This window comes from Ascaphus truei, chromosome 1 (assembly GCF_040206685.1).
Source record: "Ascaphus truei isolate aAscTru1 chromosome 1, aAscTru1.hap1, whole genome shotgun sequence".
NCBI lineage: Eukaryota > Metazoa > Chordata > Amphibia > Anura > Ascaphidae > Ascaphus > Ascaphus truei.
In genome coordinates this window covers 488,788,880-488,810,471 of record NC_134483.1, presented here as the reverse complement: position 1 = coordinate 488,810,471, position 21,592 = coordinate 488,788,880, and the positions used below count along the sequence as shown (strand labels likewise).

Sequence of the window (21,592 nt, the reverse complement as noted above, 5' to 3'; positions counted from 1 at the left end):
AATCTGCATTGTATCAGAAGATTCTAAAGCTGAATGTTCTGCAACAGTAGCAAATTTTGACTGACTTGCTCCTAAGTTTGAGCGGCAAATGGATATGTCCCTTGCAACCTCCTAAACCGCAAGTGTTTGGTATTATTGCATCGGTCTCATTGCAACGATTAAAATTTTCAATACGTTATTCTTCAGAATAGATGTCATCCCATGATATCCTATTTTTAATATAGCCCTCCAGCTAAATGGCGACCTGTTTGTCACCTCTCCCTGTGATGCACAGGAGGTATTTCAAGAATGTAAGGCTTTCTTTGTGGTAAACAGCCAGAATCTGGTTATCGTCTACAGCCTTCTAAACTGTATACATTGCACTTCATCAATGATAGCCTCCCCCCCCCCGCCCAAGCCATCTTTGTAGATCAGCACAGACACAGTATGAGTTTTGACCTTTCATAAAAACAATTATAGTAGTTTTAACACAATTTCTAACCAATGTAAACTCCGGAAGTACTATATTGATTAAAATACTTATTACACCTCCCTCCTAAAAATGAAGAAAGGGGCCTGGCTTACACACCAGTCCCTGCGCTAACAGGAATACCGCCTTCACCATGGGGTGATGAACATCCAGAAAATCCCAGTCAGGGGTCCATGTCCCCTACTGGCTGGCTCTTACGCTCCGAGATCCTTGCTAGCTTTCTTACTGTCCCTCTGGTTGTCTATTGGGCTGTCTCTGGACCTCTCTGTTGCTCTGGCAATTCTGCTTTCTCTATACTGTCTCTCTTTCTTTGGCCGGCTGTCTCTCGGTCTCTGCTTATTGCCTCTATCACTTTCTTTCCCAAGCCGCTCTCTCTCTCTGCCTCACTGGAGGTCTCTCTTTCCCTGCAAGTCTTGCTCTGCCTCACCCTCAGCAGTCAGGGCCTCTACTGCCTATCACTATCCCCCAGATCAGTAAATATTGTCAGATCCAGGTTGATGGGCTGCAATGGGAAACCCCTATTGTCTCCCACTTTGGAATAACCCCCTTTAGGACTTCTTCTGGGTCCCTTGGAATAACAGGCTGTAATGGGAAGCTCTCTCTGCCCCCCACTTCAGCACAATCCTCCCTGGACACCCCCTGGTGTCTCCTGTGATGATGGGCTGTAAGGGGAAATCTCTGGCACCCACCTTTGTACAACCCCCTTCAACTTCCCTTGGGGCCCCCAGTGAAAAGGAACTATAATGGGAAGCGCTCTCTGGTGCCACTTTGCTACAGTCCCCCTCGATCACCTCCTCAGGACTCCCTGTGACTGTCTGGTTGGTGGTGATGAATTGTACTGGGAGGTCCCCATGGACTCCCACTTATGTACAACCCCTGTCAGTCACCAGTCCCCAGTGTGCATCAATACTTGGAATTGTTCAGCGGTTTTCTGAGCTTTTTGGGTCACAGCGGTCTCATATTAGGTAATCATCTTCACTATAGCATTACTTAACAACACATTAGAATCCCACACACCCTGCCCAGTAGCCTAATTCAAGTATACCTTTGCCACTGGCAAAAACATGGCAGCCCACTACCACCTCATCCATATGCAGAGTCCTTCCAGGAATGATTTCCTCAGGTTGTACCAATCCTGGCCGCACCAGGGCAACTGCAGCATGTGTCTCAGTCCTTGGTGAGTTTCCCACTGAGTTTCTGACCCACCATGAATGGCTGCAAGTGGGCACCTGTTTTCCTGCAGCCCTGATACCACAGATTTACCCTCCTTCCATCCTTAGACCCCTTGCTAACCACTGGATTCCTGTTAGCCACATAGGGATCTGAAAGGTGGTCATCCTCTGTGGTTGATTTAGGACTTTATTTCTTCGTCCACTCTCTCACTTCAGGTGGGCACAGGCTAAAAAATAGCTCATGAACTATGAGATCCAATAACCCTGCAAAGTTTTCATTTTTCACCCCCCACCCCCAACCCACTGCTTGCACAAAGATGTCAGACGCCCCTCCAGCTCAGAAAATCTGGTGGTACACTGGCGACACACTTTATTCGAGCTCGGCTAGTCCCACGAATTCGGGTATACCCGGGTGTATTGAGGTTTGTGACTGTTTTCTGCCCGAGTGCATTGAGGTATTTTCCAGGCAGGGATTGAAGCATGTTATTGCCGCTGGCTGCAATACTGCACAGTATATATATATATATATATACTGCATTACAATTCATGAATTTATGCCATCTGGTAGACACGCGAAGCATTGCAGCCTATTAAATCCTAATCATTATCATTTAACAGATCAGCCGCCCGTCAGCCAGGCATGAACCCAGGCTGGGAAGGCAAACGCAACGGGGCTCGTCAGAGGTGAGGAGCGGCGCATTCCAGGTATCTGCCAGGTACATACTGGGTATTTGCTCGAATAAAGTGTGTCGGTGCAGTACAACCGCGCTAAAGGGGTCTGAATGTTTGCCTTTAGATTTCAGAGATGATATTGAAATGGTGCAGCAACGCAGTCAAGGTGGGCAGGAAAATCAATGAAGACATTCAGGGCTCTTTCATTCAATTTGGGAGTAAGACACGTTGCCCACTGATCATGTGGCAACTGATGCTGCCTACAGGCTTTTTTAAATCACGCAGGAAAGTGTCCAGGTCCCCATTTATTCCCAGGCTTGGGAATGCTGCATATGGGTTTTGGAAGGGCTGGACTCTGCTGCTTAGTGCTGGCAGTACCCTCTGGAGCTTGGCAAATTCCAGTTGATGCGTTTAAGTCCACAGAGTAACTTCCCCTGCATCCTTGTGTTCTGCAGCTTGTCATTTGGATTCCCAGTCTGCAGAAAATCTCGCTTCTGCAGCTGCTTGTCTTTCTCGCTCAGCCTCACTCTTGGAACTGGGTGATGAGCTGCAACCACATTGCGTCATCTACTGGTCCCAGGTGCTTGAGAGTAGTTTGCTGGTACATATCCAGGGCAGTGGCAGGATTAGAACTGCTGGAATCCTTGGAATATAATAGTCCTGGGTTTCTTAACCTGTAGGCAATTTCCAGGGGTACACCGCTCTCTGTGCTACTACTGTGTTCTTCCTGGCACAGCGTAGAATCCTGCTGTCTATCATTTTCTATCAAGATGTGCATTAGCGCCTCTTTATTTTTACCTACACTTTGGTGATCACGCTCCTCACATCATTAGTGCCTCTTTCGTCTGGCGTCGGTATACAGCTGCCATGTTCATTTCACTTATTCATGATAAAAAGATAGCGGAAAAAAAACGAGAGGGAAGGGTACTGTCTGCTTGTATGTTTTATAAAAATATAGCACTGAGCAATAGCTTTGGAATACTGAGCTGTGACCTCTCACAAGATAAACACAGGTCAGTGACTTTGTGTTTCGTTTGTCCCACGCGCATAAACACAAAACCCAAAAAAAGCTCTGATATTAACAAAAATAAAAATGATGCCACCACTTGTCACATACGGCACACCTGTGAGCACATGACCTGCATATGGGACAAGGACTATTAATACACTTATCTATCTGATGTACTTTTCATCTTCTGCAAAAGGTCCCTCAAATTAACCACATCTCCCCCTAATCCGTCCCAATATACCATCTGTCATGAACAGGACACAAGTGAGCACATGACATATCAAACCAGGGTTAATACACACGGCTACTATAGCAAACTTATCTTTCACCTCCATAAGGTAATTTCAATTAGTTAATATTTACCCCTTACTCGATTGCAATCAAATCAACCTGCTGCCACCACCCAATAAATATCAAATATGATATTTAGAGAGCTTAAGGTCCCTTTTTATTAAAGAAAAACTATGCACTTAACACATCTGTTGTAGCAAAATGTGTCTGAAAATGTACGTTATACAAAGAGTGCAGCAGTTGATTAAGCATCACTGTGACAGAGTGAAGTCAACTCCTATCAGTTACGCCTGGGAGACATATGTCTGAATGCTTCATCCAGAACTCATAAGGGTTAACTCAGGTGGAAGTTAGGAAATCAGGAGGCAAGCTGACACCTGAGAGCCAGGAAGGTAGAAAAAGGATCATGTGACTGGCAGTAGCTGCCCTGCCTTAGAGAGGAGCACACTGCTGCGTGAGCCCTTAGCCAGAGGGATTTCACCAAAGACTACTTCAACCAAAGTAAGGATTATTCATTTATTTACTGACTGCTTAAAGTACCCTTATGGTTTGGTTCTGGTTTAGCCTGCTAGATAGGTCTGCTGTGTTATTAGTCAGTTTTTCTCCCAAAGTGGAGCAGGATTTATTTTGTTAAAGGGATAGTGTACCCGCATGTTATGTTGCTGTGGAGAAATAAAGCCACTGAACGTTTTTATTTATCCTGAAACTACACGTGTGGACTGTTCCCTGACCTCGGCTACAGGCCGTCCTGCCACAGGTGGTGTCAGAAGTGGGATGTCGGACGGGCCCTGTATCTGAAGGGCCACACACCCACACAAGAGTAAAAAAAAAATAAAAAAATGGAGAATTTGTTTTCTCCGTTTCTTGAGCAACAGCTCCAGCTAGCAGAGAAGCAAGCTGAGCGACAGGCCCAGCAGGATGAGCAACAGGCCCAGAAAGATGAGCAACAGGCCCGGCGGGAGGAAAAGCTACTCCAACAGCGAAGGCCCAGCCCGAGGCAGACCAGCGATTCCAAATAACCCACTGGTGATGCTGCCTAAAATGACGCCAACCGAAGACCCAGAGGCATTCCTTCTCACTTTTGAAAGGGTAGCCACGGCCAACGGCTGGACAGTTGATCGCTGGGTAACGACTCTGGCTCCACTCCTCATTGGGGAAGCTCAGGCAGCCTACCAGGCTCTTCCAGCAGATGAGGCCATGGACTATCAGCAACTAAAGGCTGCTATTCTGGATCGCCTAGGCCTCACTCCAGAGAACTACCGACAGCGGTTCCGGACAGTCAAATACACAAACAGAGACAGACCCCGGGTCGTAGCCCACCGCTTAGTAGACTTATGTACCAGGTGGATACAACCGGAAAAACATACCAAGGCAGAGATCCTTGAACAGTTTGTGCTCGAGCAGTTCATACAGATACTGCCCCCCTCCTCCCACTCCTGGGTAAAAAGACACGCTGCATTTTCCCTGGAATCAGCGGTCCGCTTGGTGGACAACTTCCTGGGCGACGACACCCAACAGGATAGCTGGGAACGGCCAGTGCAAACACCAGTTGCTTCCGGTGATGCTAGAAACAGGAGAGCAGACAATCGAGGGGTCTACAACCCGCCAGCTCGGGAGATCCAGTCAACCCGATCGGAAGACCCTTTTTCATCTCGGAGGGTTCCTGGTACAAACTCCCGCAGAGATGCCCGTCCCGGGTCCGAGGCCACTGGATCACTCAAGGGAGGCCGCCACCCACAGTATTCCCCGAGAACCTGGACTCCTGTCACCCACCCGGTGGAGACGATAACCCCACCAACCAGAAGGGAGGATCCCATCCAACAGCGGAGAGGTCCAAACACCGAGCCCCGTCGAGAGCTTCCACTGACAAACGAGGTTGCGGACTCAGGAGATGAGATGGACTGTTCATATGGCAGAACCACTGCCACAGCTTGTCTCCGAGGGGACCACAATCCGTGGTTAGTCCCAGCATCTCTAGAGGGGACAAAAGTAAACGCCATGCTGGACTCGGGCTCTGGAAAAACCCTGATTCTAGGGGGCCTAATTCCAAGCAATAGACTATCTTATGACTCTCCTTGGAATAGCGAGTGTATCCATGGGGATACAAAGAGATACCCGACGGCGAACGTTCTACTGCGTATCCAGGATCAAGAGGCTAGCCTACTAGTGGGAGTGGCTCCCTGGCTACCTGCTCCTGTTCTACTTGGCCGAGACTGGCCCTACCTCGAAACATTGTTGGCTCGGACTCCTACTGAGCCTACTTCTCTGGTACCGGAGAAGCCCGGAGACTTGTTCCCTTTTTCCCCAGAGATTTTCCCCCGTAAACACCATGTCCCAAAGACACGTAAACAGAGACGTGCGGAAAAAGAGGACTGGTTAAGAAAGGCTGGGACTCTTGGTAACATTAGTCAGCCCAAAGGACTGCAGGTCATGGCCGGGGATGACCAGGGTGGGGAACAGATAGATACGGGAATGTTGCCAGACCTGGATCTTCCTGACTTCCGTCAGAGGCAGAGGGAGGACCCAGCTCTGGCCAGACAATATGAGAAGGTGGTACAGGTCAACAACAAGATAATGGATGAACAAGGTGTAAAAGTGTTTCAACATTTTGAACTGATGAATAATATCCTATATCGTGTGAATAAGGTTACACAAACAGGGGAGGTCATTCGACAGATGCTAGTCCCTAAAGGGTTAATTAAAACAGTGTTCAACCTAGCCCATACTCTCCCATGGGGTGGTCATTTGGGCAGAGATAAGACCACGGACCGCATCTCGTCCCGGTTTTACTGGCCAGGCATACATGGTGACATCATGAAACTATGTGAGACATGTCCTGAATGCCAGTTAACTAGCCAAAAAGGACAGAAGCCGGCTCCCTTGGTTCCTCTGCCCTTGGTAGCCGTCCCATTCGAGAGAATTGGGGTAGATCTGGTTGGACCTTTAGAACCCTCTGCGAAGGGACATAAATTTATACTCGTTGTTGTAGATTATGCCACCAGATATCCTGAGGCCTTCCCTCTGAGATCAGCCACTGCTAAACAGGTTGCTCACAGGCTGTTAGAACTGTTTTCTAGGGTAGGACTTCCCCAAGTAATGTTAACTGACCAGGGAACAAATTTCATGGCAAAGTTAATGCAGGATGTCCTGAAATTATTGGAGGTAAAATCCGTCCAGACCTCGGTCTACCATCCTCAGACTGATAGATTGGTAGAGGTTTAACCGTACTTTAAAAACCATGCTTAGGAAGTTTGTGGACACTGAAAAGCGAGCTTGGGATGAACTTCTCCCTTTCCTGTTGTTTGCGGTACGAGAAGTTCCCCAATCATCCACAGGCTTCTCCCCGTTTGAGCTCCTATATGGACGCCAACCTCTGGGTATTCTCGACCTACTGAAGGAATCCTGGGAGGAGGAGCCCTCCCCCTCCAAGAATACCCTTCAGTATGTCATAGACCATAGAAACCGCCTAGACATGATAGGTCGGTTTGCGAAGGAAAACCTCAAATCTGCCCAAGAACGTCAAGAGAGTCAGTACAACCAAAATGCTCGCTTGAGGGTCTTCCAACCTGGGGACCAAGTGATGCTACTACTACCGACATCAGAGAGTAAACTCCTTGCGAAGTGGCAGGGTCCTTTCGAAGTTCTCCGCCGCACCGGGGAGGTGAACTATAAGATCTCTCAACCAGGGTCCAGGAAGGGTAAACAAATCTACCACGTGAACCTCCTGAAACCCTGGAAAACGATGAGATCGCTGTTCATTCACCCTCGGGAAGGAGAGACGGATTTGGGTCCACAGCTTCCAAAGGGTAGTACGTACAATGACCATCAGGTTCCCATGGGAGGGCAGTTAACAACGGAACAAAGGTCAGACCTACTAGATGTATGTGACCAGTTCCCAGATGTTTTTTCTGAGCTGCCAGGGTAGACTGATTTAGTGTCCCATAGGATTGAGACAGAACCTGGCGTAAAAGTACGGTCCTGTCCCTATAGATTGCCAGAGGGCCGAAAAGACCTGGTAGAGAGGGAGATAATAGACATGTTGGAATTGGGCGTGATTGAGGAGTCCCACAGCGAATGGTGTAGCCCTATCGTGTTGGTCCCTAAACCAGATGGGAAGGTGAGGTTTTGCGTGGATCTGCGAAAGGTAAATGCTGTATCCAGATTTGATGCAAATCCAATGATTAGGGTGGATGAATTGCTTGACTCGCTTGGTAAAGCAGAGTATATCTCCACCCTAGATCTCACGAAAGGATATTGGCAGATACCTCTAGCGGAAGAATCCAAATGCAAAACTGCCTTCGCCACCCCTCTCGGTTTATACCAATTCGTCACTATGCCATTTGGGTTACATGGGGCTCCAGCCACGTTCCAAAGGTTAATGGACAAGGTACTACGACCCCATAGGGCATATGCCGCGGCCTACTTGGATGACATTGTCATCTATAGCAGACACTGGCAGTCTCATATAAAAAGGTTAAGGGCAGTCCTAACGTCCTTAAGAGAAGCAGGGCTCACTGCAAATCCCCAAAAATGTGCCCTGGGTAAATCCACTACAAAGTACTTGGGCTATGCCGTTGGGGGAGGGATAGTAAGGCCACTAGCTAGCAAGGTGGCCGCCATAAAGGAAGTCCCCAGCCCACAGACACAGGTCCGCTCCCTTTTGGGGTTAGCAGGGTATTACCGGCGGTTTATCCCCAATTTTTCAGAAATATCTGCACCCCTAACAGATCTGACAAAAAATAGTGCCCCGACCCAAGTTAAATGGTCTTGGGAGTGCCAAGACGCCTTTGACATGCTAAAAAAGTGCCTGTCAGAGGGCCCCGCTCTTCGGAGCCCAGATTTTAAAGAGCCCTTCATCATCCAGACGGATGCCTCAGAGGTAGGACTGGGAGCAGTGCTGTCTCAGCAATTTGATGGTGTTGAACACCCCATACTGTTCATCAGCCGGAAGCTGTTCCCAAGGGAAGTGAGGTATTCCGTTATTGAGAAGGAGTGCCTCGCTGTAAAATGGGCAATTGAGGCCTTGAGACATTATGTCGCCGGAGTACACTTCACCCTGGTCACTGATCATGCGCCCTTGAAGTGGTTAAACACCATGAAGGACACAAATCCAAGGTTGACCAGGTGGTATATGGCCCTCCAACCCTTCTCTTTTGATATTCAGCATAGACCTGGAAAGGACCATGGAAATGCTGATTTTTTGTCAAGAGGAGTGGAGGGTCGGGCTTCAGCCGTGTGGGACACTAGCCACACACAAACAGGGGAGGTATGTGACAGAGTGAAGTCAACTCCTATCAGTTACGCCTGGGAGACATATGTCTGAGTGCTTCATCCAGCACTGATAAGGGTTAACTCAGGTGGAAGTTAGGAAATCAGGAGGCAAGCTGACATCTGAGAGCCAGGAAGGTAGAAAAAGGATCCTGTGACTGGCAGTAGCTGCCCTGCCTTAGAGAGGAGCACACTGCTGCGTGAGCCCTTAGCCAGAGGGATTTCACCAAAGACTACTTCAACCAAAGTAAGGATTATTCATTTATTTACTGACTGCTTAAAGTACCCTTATGGTTTGGTTGTGGTTTAGCCAGCCAGCCAGCCTGCTAGATAAGTCTGCTGTGTTATTAGTCAGTTTTTCTCCCAAAGTGGAGCAGGATTTATTTTGTTAAAGGGACAGTGTACCCGCATGTTATGTTGCTGTGGAGAAATAAAGCCACTGAACGTTTTTATTTATCCTGAAACTACACGTGTGGACTGTTCCCTGACCTCGGCTACAGGCCGTACTGCCACAATCACTTATTAAAGTTTTGTTATAATACACATAAAAATACCGTGCTTAGGTTACAGAAAAAGATTATTACAAGAACATACAGTTATAGTAAATGCAGACCAGTATTATAGTTAAAAATAAAAGTTTAAACAAACAGAAATCTCTACACAGTACGTTACTGTGTGTCATAGGTTTTTCCCAGAGTGGTCACTGGCGTAGATAAAATGAGAACTCACATGTCTGATCCCATAATTAACAAGAAGGGCTTTATATTCTAACTCCCCTTCATTGAGCACCAGATAAGCCCTCCCCTGTCATTAAATCAGCTGTTGGGTTGAGTTTTACGGCTTAAAAGGGAAGGAAAAAAAAACCAAACAAACTTATTTTGCAACATTTAAAAGCCTGACTGAATATATAAACAGCTTGAAAAGGGTAGAATACCTCGATGCAGAATCCCAAATATTGTTGGTTGTGTGGGTGCTACCTGGGAAATATCCTAGGATAATGGGTAGTTGTACCAGAGGGTACGAAAGGTGCAGAGATCCCAAGAACGGTGCACTCCTCATATATAGAGAAAATGATAATAGATAAAATCAAACTACTTTACCTGTCGCAACTATATGGCATACTTATACTGACATGAGTCATACCAGTAGGTTTAGGCTAGTTTGCCGAATGTAACAAAACTCATTTTGACCGTGTCACTCAAATTTAGCAGATCTGTCCCTTGCCACATCCTAAACCTCGTGTTTGGCCTTATTGCATCTGCCTCATTGCAATGATTACAAATATCTGTACATTATTCTTCAGAATAGATGTCATCCCATGAGATCCTATTTTAAGATAGCCCCCCAGCTAAGTGGCGACCTGTTTTGTCACTGCTCTCTGTTATGCACAGGGGATATTTCAAGAATGTAAGGATTTCTTAGAGGCTGACAGCCCAGGATCTGGCTATCGCACGCAGCCTTCAAAACTGTACATATTTCACTTTGTGAGCCATCAGTGATAGCCCCCCAATTAAGCCCTCTTTGTAGATCAACACAGACAGGTCTTGATCTGTCATAAAAACAATTATTGTAGTTTGAACACAATTTCGAACCCATGTAAATCCCTGAAGTGCCAGATTGCTAAAAAATATTTAATATTTCCCTGCCATTTTTATCACAGTCCCCCATTCTTATCAGCATATTTTTGATGGGAAACCTGTATGTATTTTTTTTTATTGTTTTTAAGATAAAGTGATTGAGATGCTTTCCAACAGAACATAATAGAAAAAAATGCAAGCTCTAAGAAGCTTGGTATTGTTTGTTGCTCCCCGCTGTGATTGTGTGTTAATAAACCTTATGCGAGTTGTTTGCATATTCCAGAGTGCCCTCTTTATTGAGTTTCTTACCCTTTTCTTTGGGCTACTCTTTGGTTTTGTTGCAGCTCTGGAGTCCTTGTGCTTTATACCTATTAAACTTTTTTTTTTTTTGGAATTCTCCTTTAATTTCCAAAATTCATATCCTGTCTATCCGTCCTGATGTTTTCATGAGAACCTCCACCCCCCCCCCACACACATCCCCCCTTCAAACACACACACATCTCCCCTTTACACACACACACACACACACACACACACACACACACACATCTCCCCTACACACACACACACACACACACACACACACACACACACACACACACACACACACACTTCCCACCCCACATCCCCTACACACAAAAATCTGCTATGGCTGGGAAAGGGAAAAAACATTTTTTTTTTTTGACATTTTATTGATGAAATATCAGGTGTTCAAAAGTACCCACTCATAAAGCTAACAAACTTTTTTAAAAATCAAAAACCAAGAGATGGTTTATAGAATGGATTCCTCAGTTTCAACCCCTATGCTGTCAGAGGCCAGTAACATTGTGCTTCTGGCGGCAAAGAAGTTTGCATAATTGACTCCAAGGAAATACTGTCATGAAGATCCAGGTCAGTCTTTCTTCAGACATACACTGTTATATTAAAGCTGTTAACAGTGCAGTAAATGCGAATACAAAACTGGATCATAAGTACACTGTTGACGTGGAGTTAGTTGAAAGATAATCTGGATAAATTCTCAACCCAATAATGTATTCTATCCTGCTAAAAGAGCATCTTATATTCACTTCCAAAAGCTATGCAATGTAAAATTCTGGTAGATTTGTTAATGATTTAATTTTATGATGAACAAAAGAAAGAAAAGCTCCCTATTGTGTCGCACTGGGGAAAACACCCTTAACTGAATTAAAATTATTATTTATTAATGATTAAAACAAATTAAAAATGAAGGAGGTGTCTGTGTGCTATATCAGATTGACACACTTAGCCAGTAGCCATCATTAACACTCTCAGTTATATAGGAGTAGTTATCTGACGACTTATAATTGTATAGGAATAGCTATTACCACGGCTAGTCTAATAGTATAACCGTGGGAACAGATAGTGATTAATAGCTGTTCACTTATTTACACTGTCGTTCTGATATAGCACACAGACGCCTCCTTCATTTTTAATTTGTTTTAATCATTTGGTTCACTGTATATCTCGCTGCATAAATATATTTTAATTAATTCATTAATAAATAATAATTTTAATTCAGTTAAGGGTGTTTTCTCCAGTGCGACACAATAGGGAGCTTTTCTTTCCTTTCTTTTGTTCATCACAGTATACATTCCCAGTCAGCATCACCCTTATATTCGTTATTGCAGTGTAGCTTCCTGTCATAAACAGGACATCCATTTATCCTCCCTGTTTGCTGTTGTGCGGGGTACATGTTGACCCCCTTCGGAGTCATCCTTTCTCTGATTTAATTTTATGCCTGAACCAACAGGTTTAATTATAGGTATGCTTATTTTGATATCAAACCATTTTGACCCCACCTCTCTAAAGTAGAAACACAGGGCGATTAATAAGCGACTCCATGTTAGTCCAATAAAATAAGCCAGCCAAAAATTCAGTATCCACATGGCATAACATTTGATCATTGCTTAAAAACAGAAGTATTGTTTGGCTATCCCCCCAAAATTTCCTGGCAGTGGTTCCCTTGGGGAGCGAGTTAAAAACCACTGTTGTATAATATATCTATCACGAGGTCTAATTTTCTTCCAAATATTGGAATTCCAGGCTCCTAAATAAAGACGATCCTTCATATGGACACATTCACACTAGCTGACAGAGGAGAAATGCGCCACCTTCTTATGCTCACATAGAATGGATTAAAAATGACACATAACACACGCAGATGGTTATACCTAATGCTGCCACTGACCACTCCACAACCTCTCTGTGCCTTCTCAGAGTCTGTTTCATGGTTCTAATCAGGCGAGTTATATCCCATCTCGGTAAACCTGTATTACCCCTCTCTGAATGGTTTGCCCCCAAAACATTCTCCACAAAAGATCCTTGTTGTTCTGGAGTTGGCATGTCATTGGAATCACCTGCTGTGGAACTTGAATTCTGTGACACCAGCACTCTTCTGGAATAAAAACCATTGGCTGTAAAAGAACAGAAAAGGGATCATTATGCAGTTAATTTCATGTTTTTCATTTCCTCCATGGCAGCAGCAGCAAACTTACAGAGGTGGGTATATAAATGAACCCCTCCTCCTGTCTTCCAGCTTTCCCAAGGAAACGATTAGAGAGAAACCTGCCATGGAAATGAAAATAATGGCACGTAATAATCCCATATCCTTCCCTCGCTCCATGGCAGCAGGGATGCGTGGACTGTACATAAGCAGTTCTAATTTCTAGCTGGTGCAAGACACACACACCAATTCAATAATTATGGATTGGGCACTTTTACTGGTGGTTTGGCTTTGGCATTTTTTGTTTTGGGTGTGATTTTGATTCCAAAACATTTTTGTGTTTTGGTTTTAGGTTTGCCAAAACAATCGTTTTTTTTTGTTGGTTTTTTTAAACTATGGATTTTCTTTTAAAAATCTGAACTTTTGTGTCCATCTTTAATATAGAATAAATACATGTATAAAGGTGGGGGGAGGGGGAGAGGACATGTGGAAGAGTGACTTGCGATGTAACATGGGGGGAAGAGAATGACATATGGGAAGTGGGAGGGGGAGTGTGGCACCAGGGGGTGGGACGGTGGAAGCGATATATCGGCGAGATGCATGTCAGATCAGGTGGGGGCTAGCCCCTTACAACAAACCTCAGAGAGAGCTGGAAGTGATTTGTGGGGTACAACACTTGAAGGGGACCCACATGTGAATGAGACAGAAAAGAGTTTTGGTTAATTTCTGTTCCAGAGTTGGATCCTAGATTCAAACTTGCGGCTTAGTTTGTCTCAAACAGTTAGGGAAATCCTGATCCCCCAGGTTTTTGGAGGGGGTTCCTGATATTGAACCCAAGTATGTGCCCATCCTAACTAACAATAGTGCAAGATGGTGTGTAATGATGACTAGCCTTGTCCCTTTGCATAAGTCTACATAGGAGGCAAAAGCTGATCTGTTCGAATGAGCCTTAATAACATTGCAGGAACACCATTTCCTTTAATGGTTTATGCTTTCCCAATACAACTCCTTATTCATATTGCAATGAATATTCTCTTTTTTGTTGTTGTTCTATTTAAATACATTTGGAGCAGGATATCTTCTTGCTGCACTATTCTTAGAAAGTCTTACACCAGACATTGCATACTAAACTGTTTTATTTGCATGTTGCCAAACGCACAACGCTGTGCGTTTGGCAACCTGCAAATAAAACAGTTTATTATGCTACAATGTCTGGTGTAAGACTTTCTTAGAATAGTGCGGCAACTGAAGATATCCAGCTGAGTTTAACTACTGTACGTGACAGAAGTGGGATCCCAGCCACTCGTCAACTGCCTGCAGCCTTCAAAGAAAAACGACACCCACTGTAATTATCTAAACGGAGTGCGGTAAGATCTAAAACCTTTATCCGGACTATTTGAATAAATTCTGAGTAAAGGTATCAAATGTAACCCTTTCAGTGCCCCACGACGACGTAGTTACACGGATTCTGGCCCCCTAAGCTCGGGACGCGATCTGCAATGATGGTGGATGGAAGGGGGGTGCCTCCTCTCCTTCTGTTATCAGTGGCAGAGCGATCACCTGCTTGTGGGTGCCTAAAAGCGCCATGGAGCTCTAGCCCCGCGGCTCCTCCGCCACTCAAAGGGTTCATCTTAAATTTTGGGACAGAAAGATGTATTTTTTCTTGGTTAACATGGGCTTTGAGGCCATAATCAGGCAACATTTTTTATTTGTTTTCAAGGCCATTTTTACCTGCAATAAATTCTTTGTACACCAGAGCTTGTAGTCCTCAATTACACTGGCGACACACTTTATTCGAGCTCGGCTAGTCCCACGAATTCGGGTATACCCGGGTGTATTGAGGTTTGTGACTGTTTTCTGCCCGAGTGCATTGGGTTATTTTCCAGGCAGGGATTGAAGCATTTTATTCCCGCTGGCTGCAATACTGCACAGTATATATATATATATATATATACTGCATTACAATTCATGAATTTATGCCATCTGGTAGACACGCGAAGCATTGCAGCCTATTAAATCCTAATCATTATCATTTAACAGATCAGCCGCCCGTCAGCCAGGCATGAACCCAGGCTGGGAAGGCAAACGCAAAGGGGCTTGTCAGAGGTGAGGAGCGGCGCATTCCAGGTATCTGCCAGGTACATACTGGGTATTTGCTCGAATAAAGTGTGTCGGTGCAGTAAATCTAGCCAATGTTACAGCAACCAGAAAGGCTATTTTATAGTGAGGCCTCTAATAGGTATTTCATACAAAATGTTCAAAAGGATCCAACACTAGATCTGAACCCCATGATGGAATAAAAGATTTAAATAGTCTTAATTGCTGCATAAATTGAATAACCAATATGTGCATTGCTAAATAACAATCTGAAAAGGCACCCAGGGCCATCTGCACCTATAAAGAATGTACAGTCAGTCCTTTGTCAAACCTCTCCCATAGAAAGTCTACAACTCGTGAAGTGCACCAACCAATAAAAAGCTTAAACAGAACTGGTAAAGCACGGCAAGAACTTTATGAATTCATTTACACAAATGAGGTGTCAGGGCACTGAAAAGATTTAATCCTCTATACGGTAAGGTAATATACAGAAGCAGTTATTACAAATAAAAACTTTCTGGATGAACCTTTTAAATATGCAACGACCACATGGTTTTTATTGTGTTACTATGTCCACAGAAAAAAAATACTTGTGTATTGTCCCATTAAGGCAAAGTAACAAAATAAAAACCTACTCCACTCAGCAGACTAACTAAACAAAATAACTTCTCTAAACTAACATCACTGCCAGCTGAGCTGGTTCCCAGTCCAAAAAGTGTAGCCGAAGTTCAATGAGGAGTCATTGCCCTCACAGGTATAGTAACCCAATAGCACAGTCCTTTCCATGGTACGTAGATGGCCGTATCTCAGGACTCAAGGCAGATGGAATGCTCTCGATATCTGTGTTTCTGCAGAGATAAAATGTCTGTGAGTGTCCCTATGTATGTACTGTATGTATATATATCCACTGCTGGATGAAGGATTTCCCAATGTTCTTCCCTGTACTGCGGTTACAGCCTCTCTTCTCCACGTTGCTCCAACAAAATGTTCTGATTTCATCCTTTCATCTTACTTTTGGTTGTGGTCTTGGGTCTTTTAATTTCCTTAGGAATCCAGTTGAATATCATCTTTGCCCAACAATGATCATTTCGTCTTGCAATAGGTCCAGCCCAAATTGAAGGTGACTCAAGTATTCACCGTTCATTTTTTTTTTGTTTGTTTTTTCGGCGTCACCAAACTTTTCACACCAACACTTGAAAAACCGTTTAATATCAGATTGGTAGAAAAAGGAATATCTATTCCCCTGATGAAGTCACTTGATCTAGTAACAAAACATGTTGGGTGGCGTCAATTACATCAGTACACTAGTTGAGAGACGTTGGACCGTTAAACTTACAGTAACAATTGGGGCACTGCCTGCCTGGTTGCTTTGAAAGTTAGGAACATTTTTGTCTCCTTTTGTCTCCTTCTCTGAAGACGTTTTCTCTTCCATCTGCATTGGAGTTCAGACATTACCTGCCTTGTCTCACTGGGAGCTGGGTTCATCTCTGTCTGGCTCCTGTTCGGAGTACACTCATTCCTCCATCTGGCTTAGGCCTCGTCCATGCTCCCTGCTGGCGTGCTGAGGCGTGCTGAGGCGCAGGGAAAGCGGGTGCTTTCCCTGGCCTTGCAGTTGCTTACCGCACGCGTTGTCAGCGGGCCGTCAGGGAGCGGGCCGGGGGCGGGCGCGTCACTGGCCGGGGGTGGGCCAGTGACGTCACGGAGCTGGTTCGCCCTCAATGGGCGAACCGCTCACGTGACCGGCCTGTCGCACCGGCAAGCGGGGGAATTTTAAATTCCCCTGAGACCTGCGCTTCCGCAAGCGCGCGGAAGCGCAGGTGAGCCCCTACTAAAGCCGCTCTAATTGCGGCTGTAGGGGCTCAGTGCTGAGCGGTAGCGCGCCTCAGCACGCTTCCGCCAGCAAGCGGTAAACATGGCCGAGGCCTTAGAGATAGGACATCAACAGTTTAGATCCAGTTGATGCCATTGCGGAGACAGCCATACTGACTGACTGGTGATTATGATTCACACTGCTTTTCAATTCACGTATCCTTGGGAGTACATTGTAGTACTTGGTTCTCTTTGTATTAAAATTACCAAATGGTTTTACGCTATGGAGCGTGTGGGTTCTCTCTTTTTTTTTTTTAGAAACTCCTTTGCATGTGGTCCGTCCCTTGAAAGCTACCATATACTCTTTTATATTATTTTTTCGCAATTGTAACTTCATTGCAAAGAAATCTCTTATCGCTCACAAATACATCTCTTATTGCTTAATTTATTTATATCCATTGGGACTTACATTCATCACTTTTTTCACATGGTCTTTAATCTGTATATTGGAATAACAATTATTTAGCACTTAAGTGGTCACCCACGTGATTGATTGCCACCCTAATTACAGAGGGAATTTTTGGGCTGTAATATTTCCTTATTTCTCACTATTTTCATTTAGGGATACAATAAAGCCATTACAACCCTATTATGTGTTTCAGAAAGTCACGGGTTCCTGGTTAATGAATGCAAAAGTCTTTAGACTGAACATATCAATAGTGTGTCATGTTTGAGATTTACAACTACTTGTAATAAAAGTTCCTAAATGAAAATAGTGAGAAATAAGGAAATATTATAGCCCAAAAATACAGACACACACACACACACACACTCGTGTTCGTCACACAAGTTCAGCCAGTCTTGATGTTTAAATTGGGTTGAAAGAACAAAAATCCAATATCCCCTTTCAATAAGATAGTTGAGATAGGGATTAATTTTTTTGTATTCAAATGTCCACAATATCTGGAATGGCTGAAACTTATCTATATCCAGATAAAATATTTTTCTAAGACAATCAAAACATTTCCGTTTGAACTTTTATTGCAAGTAGTTGTAAATCTCAAACATGACACACTATTGATATGTTCAGTCTAAAGACTTTTGCATTCATTAACCAGGAACCCATGACTTTCTGAAACACATAATAGGGTTGTGATGGCTTTATTGTCTAGCCGTTGTATTATCTTTATGGCCTCTCCAGTTCTCAAACTATCAAAGAATTAACTTATTTAAAAAAAAAAAAAGGCTTGCTTAGTGTCAACACTAACAGCGGAAATACAAAGCCAGATACACTACTGTATACATCTCTATTTGTCAAGGACAGATAAAAACAATATGATTTGAACACCCTAAGTGAGTGGTTTCCAACTCCAGTCCTCAAAAACCCTTAACTGTCCAGGCTTTAAGGATATCCCTGCTTGAGCACAGGTGGTTCAGGGAAAATGATTGGGTCCCCCTGTGCTAAGGTGAGGATATCCTTACAATCTGGATTGTTAGTGGTCCTTGAAGACTGGAGTTGAGAAACCACTGCCCTAAGCTGTATATGAACTTCCTTATCCTTGGATGGAAGAGCGTCATTATTTTATGCCCCTTATTTAATTGTGCAGTACATGGAAAATCTGGCATTACTTCTCACAGGGAAAAGGTACATTTAAAGACATTGTCTGTATGAAGCAGTTGAGGTTGGGCGCTACCCTTTTAAACTACACTGCTAAAATACATCAAGTGTCTGCGGGGCTTCCAGGGAGGTATGAACCATATATGAACCATATAGGGAGCAAAACCAACATCACGTGGTCTTAGAAAACTCAATGGGGAAAAAAAAATAAAAGTAAAGAAGTTGGCACATATATATAGAAAAAGATATAAGAAGGACGGACACTTTATTCTACTCTAAAGAGCTTGCCAAATTATTTAAAGTCCTGGTTTTCTAGAGATGTAAAATGGCTAGAACAATACGAAAGGTGCAAACAGTGCGGGGAAGAATAATCAGAGCAGGAGACAGAATGTTGCAGCACATAGTACATGCAGAGGGAGATCTGCCCCTGCCTCTTCATACCTAAACCAATGCTAGGGAAGCAATCACCAAACCATAGAGTATGTACAGTAACATTAGTTGCTAAGAACTAACATTTTTGCAGGATCTCACTTGTGCCAGTGATTTTACTGCCGAGCCACATTTTCATGTCACAGGTTACATGTAAACCAGTCAAGAAAAGCATAATATATATGTAACCTCCTGTGTGGTGCAATCAACACATACACCGCCCCCTGGCAGGTTCAAGGTTGCCACCTTTTATTCAAGGCTAACCCAGAGACTGTGGGCAATTAAATTAATTTTTTTCAATTTATTTATATATTTTTCTCTTTCCTTCTCGGGCGGTGGCATCTCCTCCTGCAAGGTCCCGTCAATATGATCAGCGATGTAAATGGCACCCCGTTGCCAAGATATCATGTGATGTCGTGACGCCATGTGTCAAATTGCCATGACAACGGGATGTCTCACGGCGCCGTGGCATCACGTGACGTCCCATTATCATGGCAACGTGATGTTGCAACGTCACGTAACGACCCATTGTCCTGGCAACGCAATGCCATTTGATGTCGCGGAGCCATGTTGAGGGAACCCTGCAGCGGGAGATGCCGCTGCCCGAGAAGGTAAGAGCCGACGCCCCGGCTCTTACCATCAGGGGCACTGACGAAGAGGAACATATCCTTGAAACACGTAGGGCTGTGTCTGCTAAGGATGTCAAGCCTGAAGTTCCATCGGAGTACACGGAGCCTGCCTGAATCATCCAGTAGGGGAGTTAGCAGCCTGAGTCCAACCCCCGATCGACGATGTGAGTACGCAACACGTTGACGTCATAAGACACGTGACGCGAAAGTGGGACTGCACCGGTTATCTAGGGAAGGTAACACAGGCTGAAAGAGATCTCCCGGCAGGAGAACAAGGGCACTGCGGTTGTTCCGGAGGACACTTCATCACCGATCGTCCCACATACTTATGTGCCTGATATCAACTTACGTCTGTAAGTGATTTTTAACTGTTTTTCACATCGCATTAAATCAACCTCTCTACACTATGGGTTTTGCGCTTTTTTCTTTTGTTTTTTTAATATTAACCAAGCTTATGACACTGATAAGTGTGCTTTTCTAACATTGTTTTAAAGACTGCCCATTTATACTCAACGTTTCCCTGCAAAAACGTAATCCCAATGTATTCCTTGTTGATTAGTCCTCAGTTTATAAAAAAATGCCTTACTAAAATGTAAAGTCTTTGTTGAATCCATGTAATATGGTTTTATTTCAAAATGTGACCATGTTATGATCACTGTTTCCCAAATGTTCCCAGACTTGAATATTTGTTATTAGTTCTACATTGTTTGATATGACCAAATCCAGTATTGCCCCTCTCCTGGTTGGTTCCTCAATAATTTGGGTTATGTAATTGTCTTTAAGCACCCCCAAAAACCTGTTTCCCTGTGTTGTAATGCTAATCTCATTGCCCCAGTCTATGTCTGGCCAATTAATCGCCCATAATGCAAACAGGACCTAGTTTTGATGCCTTCTCCATTTGCAAAAGTATTTTGGCTTCATCAATCACAGAAATATATTTGGTGGTTTATAACATATCACCATAAACATTTTCTTTGTAGTTTTACCTCCACTGCTAATTTCTATCCACAAGGTTTCTACATTTTTATAATTCCCTTCCTAACCATCTTCCCTTGTAATAGGTTTTATATCCGGTTTAACATATAAACATACTACACCACCTCTTCTCGATCCGTCCGAAAAAGGGAATAACCCTCTAAATTAACTGCCCAGTCATGAGTTTCATCCCACCATGTTTCTGCAATGCCTGTGATATCATACTGCTCCCTTGTAGCTATTAATTCAAGCTCCCCCATTTTATCTGCCAGGCTTCTTGCATTAGAAATTTTTTCCCAGTCTGTGCTATTATCTTATCATAAGTTTGTTGTATGCCGAGTGTAGTGATCCTCCACTGAGGATCACAGGGTTATTGAGAGTGGACAGCGAGTACATAAAAGCAGTTGTATCACACACACACACACACACGCTGTGTCCTTATTTCACATCGTCTGACCGTAGGCCAGGCCTGCACAACTTGTAACGCGAGAAGGGCCGAACTGCTCCAAGGAAAACAGACTCGGGCTGCACGGGTGGTAACATCATCATCATCACCATATCTCCCACAGCACCCCTCATCATCTTCATATATCTCCCCCAGCCCCCCTCATCCTCATATCTCCCCCTGCACCCCTCATCATCAACCTTTGCGAGACTCACCCTCTATCTCACACCCCCATTTCTCCCCCTTACCCATACACAATACTCCCCCTCCATATAACACACAATACCCCCCTGCAGACCACACACATCCCACCCCATGCACCTCACCTCACTCCCCCCTGCACCTCACATCACCTCCCTGCACATCACATCACCCCACTAAACCTCCCCCCTGCACCTCACCTCCCCACCTGCAACTCACCTCACTCACTCCCGTGCAGCTCACATCACACCCTTGCACCTCACCTCCCCCCTGCACCTCACCTCATCCTCCCCCCTGCACCTCACATCACCCCACTACACCTCCCCCCTGCACCTCACATCACCCCACTACACCTCCCCCCCTGCACCTCACCTCCCCCCGCACCTCACCTCACTCACTTCTCTGCACCTCACCTCGCAGGCGGCCCGCGGGCAGCGTGTTGTGCAGGCCTGCCGTAGGCCATGTGT

At 44.6% G+C, this 21,592-nt stretch overlaps 1 protein-coding gene across 1 annotated transcript in view; it reads right to left on the bottom strand.

Moving 5' to 3' along the window:
- Positions 1 to 11,135: 11,135 nt before the first annotated feature.
- Positions 11,136 to 21,592, bottom strand: part of SEL1L3 (SEL1L family member 3) — an 81,762-nt gene continuing 71,305 nt past the window's right edge. The window contains exon 24 of the mRNA XM_075568317.1: positions 11,136 to 12,893. Within this exon, the coding sequence (XP_075424432.1) occupies positions 12,601 to 12,893 (293 nt within the window). The 3' untranslated portion in view covers positions 11,136 to 12,600. The remainder of the gene's footprint in view (positions 12,894 to 21,592) is intronic.